This window comes from Microcebus murinus, chromosome 5 (assembly GCF_040939455.1).
Source record: "Microcebus murinus isolate Inina chromosome 5, M.murinus_Inina_mat1.0, whole genome shotgun sequence".
NCBI lineage: Eukaryota > Metazoa > Chordata > Mammalia > Primates > Cheirogaleidae > Microcebus > Microcebus murinus.
In genome coordinates this window covers 28,898,578-28,911,400 of record NC_134108.1, presented here as the reverse complement: position 1 = coordinate 28,911,400, position 12,823 = coordinate 28,898,578, and the positions used below count along the sequence as shown (strand labels likewise).

Below are 12,823 nucleotides of genomic sequence, written 5' to 3'. Positions count from 1 at the left end.
ACTTCATGATGCTGAAATAACTACCAGTCTCCACATTTAGTGTTTGAGGCTTGTATCCTTTAAGACTCAGTTCAGAAGTCATGTCCTTTGTTGCCTTCTCCATCTTCCTTTGGTTGGCGTTGTTTGTTCTTTAAACACATACAACACTTTAGATAGACCTCCTCTATAGTAGTCATGGTGTACTAAATATTATTCTTCCCTCATTTGACCATGAATGAATAAATGACACTCCTAAAAATAACTACTTTAATGAATGCATAACTTTAACAATATATAATTCATTCTTTCATCACTTGCTTATTAAGCATTAGTCATAAGCCTGGGACTCCGTGGGTACTCGATAGCAAAAAATCAGTAGATGTATTCTCTGCCATTATAGTTTCTACTTTGAGAATAAAAAAAAATAATCAGAACTTCATGTTAAGTTATTTGGGGAATTATGCTTTGTAAAGCCATGGATAGTAAAGAAAATTATTCTTTCTTTTTAAACGGTAAGAAGTTTATCTGGCTCTAACTCTCAGTGGGAGCACGTGCCTAGTTTATTTGTGTGGTAGTCTAGAGCTTCTTCCATCAGTCTCAAGGTTGAGTCATCATGGTCTTGTGGAAAGTGGCATTCATTTGGGCATGATTTCCCTGTATTCATTGGGCAGTTCATATAGTTTCTGATGATAAATCACAGAAAAGAACCAGTGGAAAGGAAGGGTTCTTTCTTCATGACATCCTTCCTTTTTAGTTCTTGTTTTTCCTGGACAAATTTAATGGACATAAGACTTGTGGATTTTCTAGTGAATTTTATGTTTTAAGAAAAGTATAACCTTTTTTTCTTTATTTTAAACTAATTACTCTTGAAAACCTTTTTTTGCCTCTTCCATCTCATGATGCTGAGTACCATGTTAAGGGCATAGAACACATTACATAGTAAGACAGGATGACAATCTCTTCTCTAATCAGTTTTATTAATATTTTCATATTATGTAAATGTATACACAGGATGCAAAAGAGGCTATAGAGTTAATCAAAAAATAATTGATTTCTCAGATTATAAAAATGTCTAGGCTTGGAACTGAAAGCAAACGATAGAGATTTTAGAAAGTGTAGGGGGTTATGTGTGTTGGTTTTTTAAGTATTCTTCTGAGAAAGAAGAGGAAAAAATTACTTTGTGAGCTGGAAAGACAATGCTGTGTCTTCAAAATTCAAAACTTGCTTTTAAGTGGTAACATTCATACTGCAATTTGCATCATGCAAGTGTGCCCTATGATATATATTTAGTAGACTTTTATTTGCTTCCAAGCCATGTATTAGAATTTAAAACTCCTTGGATTTTGTAGGTTCCATTTTATACCAGTATGAATACCCAGAATATACGATGCATTTATAAATGTGTATTGTATGTTTTCCATATTAACTAATGGATTTTTGAAGTTGAGTCTACTCTGCATATAATGTACTTTTAAGATCATAATAATCCAACATAGGTATCTGTGCTGGAAGTTGTAAAAAGCTATGGGTTTGAGATAGAGGATGTACTACCTACTTCTGTTTAGAAATGAATTGGATGCCCTAGAAGTAAAAATTATTCTTTTTTTTTACCTTTCATGGGTTAAAAACCACAGAGTTGAAATATAGTCCGCAAAATATACTGAAAATATGTGTAAGAAACAATGCCTAAGCTTTATTAATATGCTGAGACGTATAGAAAACATGTAGCCACTCAATTGAGAAAATGAACATTAATCTGTAAACATTTTAGCTAACACTGTGCTTTGCCCCAGAAGCTGGTGTTTATTATTGTGTGTTTTAATAGGAGACAAGCAGTATCAATTGGCAAAATGTTCCTTAGTAGATTGAGAACAGTGTGGCTTTCTAATTCCTAAGTGGGAAACCTGGTTCTTTGGTTTCTTTGTTCCTAGTTAGGCTATTTTAGCTGAACATTTTACATACTAATGGAGTCCAGGGAAGTACATTTGGCAGCTGTTCATGGGATAATAATGAAATATGCTATTTAGTGCTGCATGCTGCCGCTGTAAAATGTGGGGAGTATTTTATAGAGATCTTGGTGAACAGAGCTGTATCCACTTTAGGTTTAACAAGTGTGTGAACCTGAGTGAGGAAGTTGTATTTTCATATGAAAATAACTAGTACTCTTTTCTTACAGGTAAAGAAAACGTGCACAGAATCAGATGTTTCAGAACCTCAGAATTCCAGGTATAGTTAAAATAAAGGCCAAGATTCCACTAAGAAAGAAATTACAATTTTGGAGAATTAGTAAGATGTTATACATCAGATAGAACTGTGTTTTGAAATATTGAGCTTCTTTGAGAACTTATCTTTATGGAAATTATATGTTATACCAGCTGCAATATTCTTAATCATAATATTAATAAAAAGGACTGTCTTTGAAGTCCATTTTAAAGAATAGTAGAAAAACCTCTAGAAATACTTGAAAAGTTAATCCCTTAGCATTCATTATTTTAAGTTAATCTAAATTGTTCATTCTAATCTTTTTTAATAAATGTATTCACATGTAAAATTGTGCCAGACACTGAATAACTATAAACTATGTTTACCAAAAAAAAAAAAAAAACACACACACACATACACACAATATTTCTTTTTTTTTCCAATGAACTATTGCCAGATTTTGACAATGTTATCAAATTAGAAACCTTAACAGTAACTTGGCATTCTTTTTCTGGTTATTTGGAGCCTGTAGAAATGATGAATTATAGTGGTCAGACCATTTCATGCAGGAATTTAGCACCGTTCAGTTGTTTGTGATTGGACCAAATGCCCAGCAGAGTTTTTAGGCCTACATATTTTCATTGCTTTCATTTCAAAACCGAGGCCTCAAGTTTAAATGGATAAGCAAAAGTATTGCAAATACCATGACAATAGTAACATGTCCTTAATATGATATTAAGGATATGATTTAATGTATTACATTAAGAAATTTGTATTTAATTTGTAAGTTGGGTCTCAGTTTATTTTGTCCTACATACTTCAGCATATACAATGCAGGTAGTGATTTTCTTGGTGTAATAAAACAATACAAATCTAGGTAAAATGTTAATAGCCACTATGTTTTCCTTTTGGAGAATAAATATATATTATGTACAGTCCATTTATAGTTTGAGTAACTCTGTCTTTGTTTTACGAAGCATGATATTTCTATAATGAAGTCCTATACATAATTATGTTAAAATAATTGTATATGATCTTTCCATTTGGATCATTAAGAACGTGTAATGACATAGGATTTTTAAATTTTGATCTTTGTTCTTTATAATTAGCTCTCTAAATGGAACCAAATAATTTTAGCATATTTTGGAGCATTAGGAAGTGGGTGAACCATTAAATTTTTTCCTACAAAGCAGAGTGATTCTAGGATGTGTGAGGAGAAGGGAAGGGCAAAGTTTTATTCCTTGTAGACACTTTCTTCCTAATTATTTGCTGACCTGTATGAGTGACCTACCTATGACTTGCTTTGTAAGGATTATATAAGTAATTAGATAATTTTTGCAAGCAGCTGGTCTTGAGGCTTAATAGGAAAAAACAGCAGTTATAATCATCCTTATTATTAATATTTCATATCGAAATTTTTAGCCTTGAGGCCACTGAGAATATTTGGACAGATAATACTATACTGAAGTAAATTTTATTTTATTATTTAAAAAAATTTTTTTTGAGGCAGGGTCTGGCTCTGTTGTCGTGGCTGGAGTGCAGTGGCGTATCATAGCTGACTATAACCTCAAACTCCTGGGCTCCAGCGGTCCTCCTGCCTCAGCCTCCAGTGTAGCTACTACTACAGGTGCTTGCCAGCACAGCCAGCTAATTTTTAAATTTTCAGTAGAGGCAGGGTCTTGCCATATTGCTCAGGTTGATGTCCAACTTCTGACCTCAAGTGACCCCAAAGTGCTAGGATTACAGGCGTGAGCCACTGTGCCCAGCCCTTCAGTAAATTTTTAAAAAACAGAAAGCAACCAAACTGATTCATTGTTCAGATTTGGTGTCAGTAAATTAGAGAAGAAACGGAAAGAATTCAGAACTCATTGTATTTAAGCCCGGAATGAGATCATTCATTTTTATCTAGAAAATCTCAGCCCATGTGGCCTTAATGATACAATTTTATTTTTAAGAAAAATGATGGTTATTATTTTAAAGACTGTTTAAAATACATTTATTATTAAATAATATATTTCTTGGTAAATTGCAAAGTGGATGGGGTTCTGGAAATCATCAGTTTGTTGCTGTGGATTAACTGCTTCCTAAAGTCTCCTAGTCTGTAATATAAATAGGTGAAGTTAGGCAAATCAGTTTCTAAGAACGCTAAACCTTTGTGATATCAATAACAAACAAATAAATAAAACAATCTTCATTGACATTCGAGATGGAAAGGCCTTCAAGATGATCTAGAATCATTCATTTGTTCAGGTTTGCCCAGATATTTTGATAGTGACTGGTCTTATGTCCAGACTTCTGATACAATGGCTGATCTCCACACTCCAGTCAATGTCAGTATCATAACGATGTGGCTATTCTTGGATCCTCTGTTTATTCACCGACATTGAGTCTGGGAGTGCCAGAAATGGCAGTTAGTTAATGCAGTGATAGAACACCCAGAAGAGAATAAAAATCTACTAGAGAACATTAAAGATACAATAATTTACTGAATAGTTAGCAAATTAAGGAATGCTTAAAATAGTATTTATTATATGAATGTACTGAGGTTCAGTTTTTATAACCTATCAAAAAAAAAAAAACCAACCCAAATGGTTTTATTATAGACACTAGGCAGCATTACTTTAGTACATAGATATAGGGGTACATTCTCTTTTGCTCATTAAGAACCACAAACATTTATATTCTTTCTGTCTCCCCTTTTCAAACTGTGTGTGTGAGAGAGAGAGGGTGAGGAGGGAGAGAGACAGAGGCTTAGATTGAGATTTAAAGCCTGAGGCTAGGTAATTCTATTCTAAACAAATCTTAAGTAAAGAACTGAGCTCAAAGAAATACCAAAATACTGTATCAGCATAAAATGTGAGCTGAAGACCCACTGCTGCCATACAAAATGCTGCCTCACTTGGAACCTAAAGCTAATATTGTTCATTTATTTAGCTAGCTTTATAGTGTGTTGGTTTTGGATTTGAAATGATTAGAATAAATGCAGATGGAAAGTGTTGTTACAGTAGAGAAATAATTAAATTGGGTGTGGAGACTGTCAGGAGAATTCTTGGAGTGACATGTGTATCAGCAAATTCTTTGTCTTGCTTGGCCTTAATTCTTCTTTTGGACAGAAATGCTTGGGCTGCAGATGTAACTGGTAGGTTGGGAAAAAAATTTTACAAACACGTACAATGTTAAATAAGGCAAAACTGCCTTCTTAGAATTAATATTATGTGTATATACTAAAAGCCAGACATCAGGGATTGTATTTTCTCTGCTTCCTAAAGCTGTTAAAACTTGATGTCATATGAAAAAGAATTTAATGTGCTTCATATTAAAGTTGACATTCTTTACATATTTTTCTTTTTTTGCTGTCTTCTGTGTTGCTAACTATGTCCAGCAACTATTTTGGCCATTGTTCCTAAAAACTAATGTTAACTGCAGAATGAGTGCATGAGAAAACTAAAATTTATATTTTTCTCATGTTTTACCTTACTGTGAGATTAAGTGTGTTACTAGATAGACCATCTTAAAGGCATCAACTGAAATGTTATTTTTGTGTTGATTTTTTTCTATATTCTTGGTGAATTTATTTGTGTAGATTTGTGTCCCATTTAACTCATCTCTGAAAATACATGGCTCTTGTTTACTATAATAGATAGCTCCTGGTCAAGTGAATTTTATACCAGAAATTTCCATAGGTCTCAGTTTTTTTTAAACTCTTCTACTTTAAGTCCTTTTTATTTCTGATATGAGGTGAGGAAATAATTTATCTTTTTCTTTAATTGTGTTCTTTACAAATACCTTAGAGTGCCTGTATATTAAAGTAGTTTCAATAATGTCCAAGAAATTTCTTTGGTCATCTTCTGTTTCTGTTCCTCTTTGCTTTTCTCTCTTTTGGGCCACTGACTAATAGAGCATTTTCATCTATGTTAGACATAAAAAGGAAATAAAACTCAAATCAGGCGATTTTATTTTATACTTGTTCTGCTAATTAAGAAGTGAATGGAAACATAAATTTTCATGAAATTAGGCTTTGAAGTGACTTCTAGGAGTTATACCAGTTCTTTTCCTGTAGTAGCTTTGTCTCATCCTGGCCATGGTATCACTAGTAGCATACAATAAGGCAATCTAGGAAGAATATTAGTAAAATATATGAAGTATTTACGGTACATGTGAGTTAAGGTGATGGTTTTCCCATATGGAGAATAAAAAAGAGATTGTGTGGGTAATGGAGAGGATTGACTCTTCCCTATTTCATAAGTTAAAGAAATTGAGTTTGTTGAGTACTTAATGATTACCTTCAATTAGCAAAGGTGTTGGCCTGTGTCTTCTTGTTCTAGTCTTTCTTCACTTTGCAACTATCAAGAGAGAGGCAAAGTGACTTTCTAGTTTTTAAAGAAGCATTGGAATTAATTTATATTTAATATATAAGTGAGCCTCAGGAAATTTATCTATTCAATGTCTTTGTGTAAAACCTGAAAAATGAAATTAATTCATCTTATATAAATAGTTATGATTTAGCAATGTTATATTTAATGTATTAAGTTATAAATATTTATTTGCTAATAAAATAATGATTGCAATGCTTTCAGAAGACTAAAATGTTTATCTGCATATAATTGCCTGTATAAAAATTGAATGCTGTATAGTTTTTATAGCAGAGAAAACTGAGGGCATCTTCATGAAAACATGCGTAGTATTTCATTGTGTCAAATCAGGTCTATCTAGCCCAATATTCTGTCTCTAAGAAGTATCAAAAATGTATCAAACTTGACAATTTCAGGAGGTAGTTCCAATAACTTAGATTCTGTCAGTAATACAATCTAGTTGTACTGTCCACAGAATTATGTAACCATTTCTTGGACTTGGTTATATTATTAATCATATACTATCTTTGTAACCAGTTAACTCAGGAAATTGCTAATGCAAAGTAACAATCCCTTCTAGTTATTTACAACCATCTCTTTTGAATTATAAAGTATATATCTCCTGAAAATGATACATGATTGACAGGTAGATGTTCTAAGAGTGTGATTTAATTCTTGGGTCATTTGGTTAACCCGAGGCATGTTATAGCTTGATCCTTTCCTTCCCCATTTTGAAAGTGTTTTTCTCTCATTTCAAAGCCTGGCCTCAAGTGGACGCCTTTCCAGTGTCTTCATGATTTTGGCTGGCATTCACTGGAGATTTTTCTGAATCCTTTTTGCCTTTTCTGGGGTGTCTTTACAGATTCCTACAGGTGTGGATGCAGGTGGGGCTGTGAAGGAGAGTGATGTGTTCTACTTTGCTGTTAATCGTATCTTAACCCTTTTGGTCATGGTTGGTTTCTGAGCCAGTTGTCTGTGGCATCTGCCAAATCCCTCATGTCAGTGATAACTGAAGATATAAAGAACCATCTCGAAATGTATTGTTTCCTAAATGTCTTTTCATATATGTGCCCAGTCAACCTTTCCCATAGCTCACTGGGAACTCCGGGTAATTTCTTTATTGGCCAGCATAGCTTAGTGTTACCTATTCACTAGTTGACTTCTTTGTGCACTTCCCCATAGAGTTAATCTTTTTCCAAGGTTAAATGAAGGAGCACATGAGAGCAAAACAATACACGTGAAAGGCCCTTACACATTGTCGCTCAGAGAGTGGTTGCTTATTATGTGTTTTAATTGAATAAAGACATTCTGTAACCCATTAAGGGACAAGCATAAGCTACAACTAATGGAAAGAAAGACCTCACTATTAACACTCCTTCATTCACGTCGTGTTCATTCAGCCTTTGCTTCACTGTCTCAGAACCCTAGGTTTTATTCTTGATCTTTTTGCTTTCCTTTCATTTCATAGTTTTTCACATATAATCTCTGTTCCCAACTCTTGACAATGGCCCCCAGTGTCTGGCATGCCCTACCCACTTTCTTTTCCTCCAGCCTGTTTCCATGAGCTTCTCCTGGCTAGGAGGTCTGCGTTCACAAATACCACTCTCTTCCCTCTACAGAGGATGGGACTCCTTTTCCCCCATCTGCCTCCCCTCCCATTCCATCTTTGCTCAGCTATTTCATTTCAACTCATCCTCCAGATCTCTGCTCAGTGCTTCTTCCTCAGGGAAGCCTTCCCTGGTCAGCAGACTGGTCCAGCCCCACTGTCATGTGGCCACAGGGTACCATGTTCTTCTCCTGCAGAGATGCCTCATTTGATTAATGCCTCCTCCATCCGCTGGGCTATGAGCTTCACAAGGCTGGAGACCATGTCTGCTTCTGTTCACCATCACATCATTGGTACCCCGCGCAGGACCCAGCAGTGTCCAATACATATCTGCTAAATGAATGAGTCACTTCCAAATGCGTGAATCTGGCTTGCAACCTCTCCTGGAATATCTCATTAAACCACAAATCCCTAATGTAATTTTATTAGAGATTTCTCTCTGCTATCTAAAATTCCACTTATGAAAAATTGTAATTATTGCATTCCCTTCCCCAGGGTCTTTCCTTTCCAGTGGAACTTCTCTCAGTTGTCCTGTCTTAGAACTTTTGAGTGATCTTTGACTTACTCCTCTCCTTCCCTTGCCAAATCCTGCTGGTCATCAAGTTGTTTTTAATTTTCCTCTGCCGTGTTTTTTGAATCTCTTTATTCCACCCCTTCCCACTGTCATTGTGAAAGTTCAGGCTCTTGTCACCTCACCTCTGAATTAATAAACAGATTCCCATGTGGCTTCCTGGGGTCTAAAAACCTGCCTTTCTGTTCTGCCAGGTCTAAGAGAACCTTTCTCAATGACACTTTCCATAGGGTGTTGCCCTGTTTGTTCATTGACCAGATAGTTCTCAGTAGGCAGAGTATATACAGAAGCAAACAAGTAACCTTAAAAATTGAATTGTATGCAAAAAGTTTAAAAGTTATATGCAAGAAGTATATTATTTGTGCCTAGTTGCTGTCCAAGAAAGGTCAGGGATTACCTGGGCTACCTATTGTCCACTCTTCTGCTGTCCCTTTACTTTGGCCCATTAGATGTTTATTGGGTCCCATTTCATATTTTTCCTTTAGTTACAAACTGACACAACAGTACATGGCTCGAACCTGGGTCCTGGAACATTCCAGAAAAAATATATGTACCAGTTACATAGGTATGTTTTTTCTTCTCCCCCTTTCCTGTCCCCATTTTCTATATAAATCTTAGAATAAAATAGTATGTTTGTATACTATGTGGCCATCTGAGAGCATCTATTTTAGGGTAGTACTTAATGAGGGAGTTCTACAGATGAGCTTATTTCACTAGAGGAGTAGAGAAGAACACCACAACCAGGTTTTGGTTTCAGCACAGTACTGTGTGCAGAAGTGGTTAGAAAGAGTTTCATGCAAGATTGGGATGCTAGCTGAGTTGAGTGTCAAAGAATAGATACATTTTCAACAGGGGAAAGAGAACCCACAGTGAGGTACTGAAAATGACTAGAAATAGAAATGGAAAGATATGTTTTGTGCATGTTTGTGAGTAGTCCTACTTGATGTATGTGAAGAAATAGTAGATGAAATCAGAAAATTAGCACCGACTGTGGCTGTCTGGATTCCTAGTTGTTTTAGTTAGGACGTTTATTGGTTGCAGCTGCAAATGTGAGCCAGTTGAAGAAGAAAAGGGGAGTTTGGATTGTTGCTTGTTATTTTGTTGTTATTTTGTTTTAAACAAAGGTATAATTCCCTAGAGAACTTAAGAAGAGAGGGCTTGCTGAATCTCAGAAGGCATGGGAGCCGGAGGTTGCCTTCCTGCTCATTTCTTGTCCACCTCTGTCCTATTTGATTCACTGCTTCTATGTCTTTATCTCTCTCAGTGCAGATTGGTTGATCAGACTTATTTTTTCTCTGGGCCCCACTTATAGGAGGAACGTGCCCGTGTGACACTGCTCCTGATTTTATGTGTTTTACCTCTTTAGCCACCCAGATGCTAAAACTCTCTCTCCTTTTTAAATCTCAGTTCTGAATTTCTAGAGAAGAGAATATTATCAGAGAGGCAGAGTCACAAAACAGAAATGTGACTTTTAGGAGCCACCTCTATGAGCACATGAATTAGGGCCGAGGAGAACTTCCAAGAAAAGGATGCTGGGCGGACAAACACACAAATTCTCTCTACTTTCTTCTACCCTTCCCTTCCCAGAACAGATAACCCACTTATGTATTCCATCATCCACCCCTCCCTCATCCTTCACTTTATAATGCAGCAAACATCAAGGAAACTGAAAATTCACTGCCCCCTTCCCTAATAAGATACAACTCAATAGTTATTCATCTCACTAGCTTAGAGACGTAGAGTTTGATTTCATAGTTCAGACATCTGTGAACCATGATCTGCAAAGTAAAGATTGCTGCAGACAGACGTTTAAGTGCAGTGGCAGCCAAACTGCAAAGTGAGATGAGCTCAGTTCACCTCTTTTGTAAACTCTTCCACCAATTTTCGGCACTCCTGGACCCAGCCCCAAGCAGACCAGTTGCTGTTCAATGGACCCAGTCTTCTCTTCTGCTCTCAAATACCAATCTGAATGCAAATTGCTTTCTCCATTTCCTGTGATTAATCTAGTTGTTAGATAATTGTCTGGCTAATGCACTTTATACTGTGGTTTAAATTATTTACCTTTCTGAAGGTAATTTTGCCAAAATTAATGTCTAGGTTTGGACATTAAAAAAAAAAAAAGAATTCCAAACATGCCTACAGAAATACAATCAGCAATCAATAACCTGGAGCCCAAATTTGAAATTTTGGCAAGCTCTCTTACAGGTATTGAGAGGTCACCAATGGATTTCTGATCAGGTAAAACCATGATTAAAATTGTGCTGGTGATGACAGATCAGCTGGCTTGGAGGGGGGAAACCAGCTATGAAACTTACTTAAAAGGCCTGAGAGACATTTAACCAATTGTGGTTATTTGGGGGAGGCATTATACTGATTTACGAACAAAAATATATATAAAGCATGAAAATATATATATATATAGCATGAAATAATAGATTTGGCCTGAAATAGGCATGGTGGCAGTGGGAGGGATCTGGCCTCTTTTTTTGACAGTTTGTATGATTCTGTAGAGATGAGAAAATGCCCGATTTACCCACATGTATTGGTGATTAATTCCAGAAAATGGCTATGTTCCTGGTCAGCCTCTCCTACAGCACAAACTGAGCTCTGAAATCTTTGTGGTTAACAGAATGAAACAGTCTTTCTGGAGACTGCTAGCTGCTTTGAATTAATTTGTTCAGAGTCATGCATTACATAAAGTAGCATTTGTTTAGTGACTTTTATCCATAGGGCTTAAAGAGCTGAGACTAGACTCTGCTTTGCAGCACAGGGACAATTAAAATTGTTGTGGATGGGGGTGACGACTGACTCTGAGTATATACCATGAAGTTACTAAGCTTCATAAATCCTCATGGTTATTTTGGACTTGGGACATCTTTGGGGCAGAAGTTCTAGTGTCGATGGGAGTGGAAGCATGGAGGCTTTTGTGGTCCCGCTTCATGTTAGGTCAACTTATAAGAACATTTTTTGGGGCCTTAAAGTTACTATTTATTGAGCATCTGCCATGTGTCTGGCACTGAATGCTTGAGATAGTTTAGTGAACAAAACAGGAACATACATGATAATGGAGTATGCTAGGAGGTTTTAAATACTGGGGAATAAAAAGTGAGGATCAGGAATATTGGGGGGAATCGGTTGTGATTTTAAACTGGGTGATATCCAAGCAAAGACTTGAAGGACATGAGCAAATAAGCCAAGCAGAGGGCTGGAGGAAGTACATTATCTTGGGGATGAGACAATATGCAGACCCTTCGGTGGAAGCCTGCCTGGCATGTTCAAGCAACAGTAGGGAGGACAGTGTGGCTAAAATGGAGTGAGCCCAGGGTTTAAAATGGGAAATAGCAATATTCTAGAAAAGCTACTATTTCTAGTCTTTCCTGTATTTTTGAAAATATTTACTTGGGATTTTAATAAATCAGTTGCAAATAATTTTTCTTGTCTACTGGCTAATAGTCTCTGACAGGCACCTCATCTACCGCTGCTACAAGATGGGCTTGATCCCAAGCCAGGAACACCTCTCTGCCACACCACACACATGCTCTCAGCCCAGGGCTCTCTCCTGATTGGAAGACTTCAAGCTTCTTCACCAGCAGGGCTCAAAGCCTTAAGCCTTTTTCTAAAGTAATGCTCTTAAAGTTTCAGCTGTTAATATAGATGAGAGCTTAGTAGTGATTCCAGAATTTTCATTTCAAAAGGTACAGAGATTCTGCTCATTATCTTAACATTTAATCATCACATTTCAGTTGTCTTAGCAACCTATGCAGCATTCTCATTTGCTTTTCAATAAGCCAGTGGATGAATGGATTCTTTGTTCATGTGTTTATGAATTTCTATCACCTGATACTTGATGTCTTTCAGGCATGCTTACTATGCCAAATAACTTTATATTCTTAAAATTCATGTAACTAAAATTAAAGTCTACATTTCCTAAAAATCTAAATTTCTAATGAGAGAATATCCAAAATAAGAATAGTTGGAAAAAACATATATAAGCTTATATTTTTAAAATGCTTTCATTTAATTATAATTAATTTCCAAGCCCCCACAAATTTGGCAAACAAACCCTCACCCACACGGACATATTTGAGAACTGCAGAGAAAGAAAAAAGCCTG

General features: G+C 36.0%; 1 protein-coding gene across 7 annotated transcripts in view; it reads left to right on the top strand.

Annotated features, from left to right (window-relative positions):
• The window catches only part of EYA4 (EYA transcriptional coactivator and phosphatase 4), a 246,187-nt gene that overhangs the window by 126,022 nt on the left and 107,342 nt on the right, over window positions 1-12,823 (top strand). For all 7 annotated transcript variants that reach the window (XM_020287211.2, XM_020287207.2, XM_020287208.2 and 4 more), the window contains exon 3: window positions 2,156-2,205. In XM_020287211.2, coding sequence (XP_020142800.1) covers window positions 2,156-2,205 — 50 coding nt within the window. The remainder of the gene's footprint in view (window positions 1-2,155; window positions 2,206-12,823) is intronic.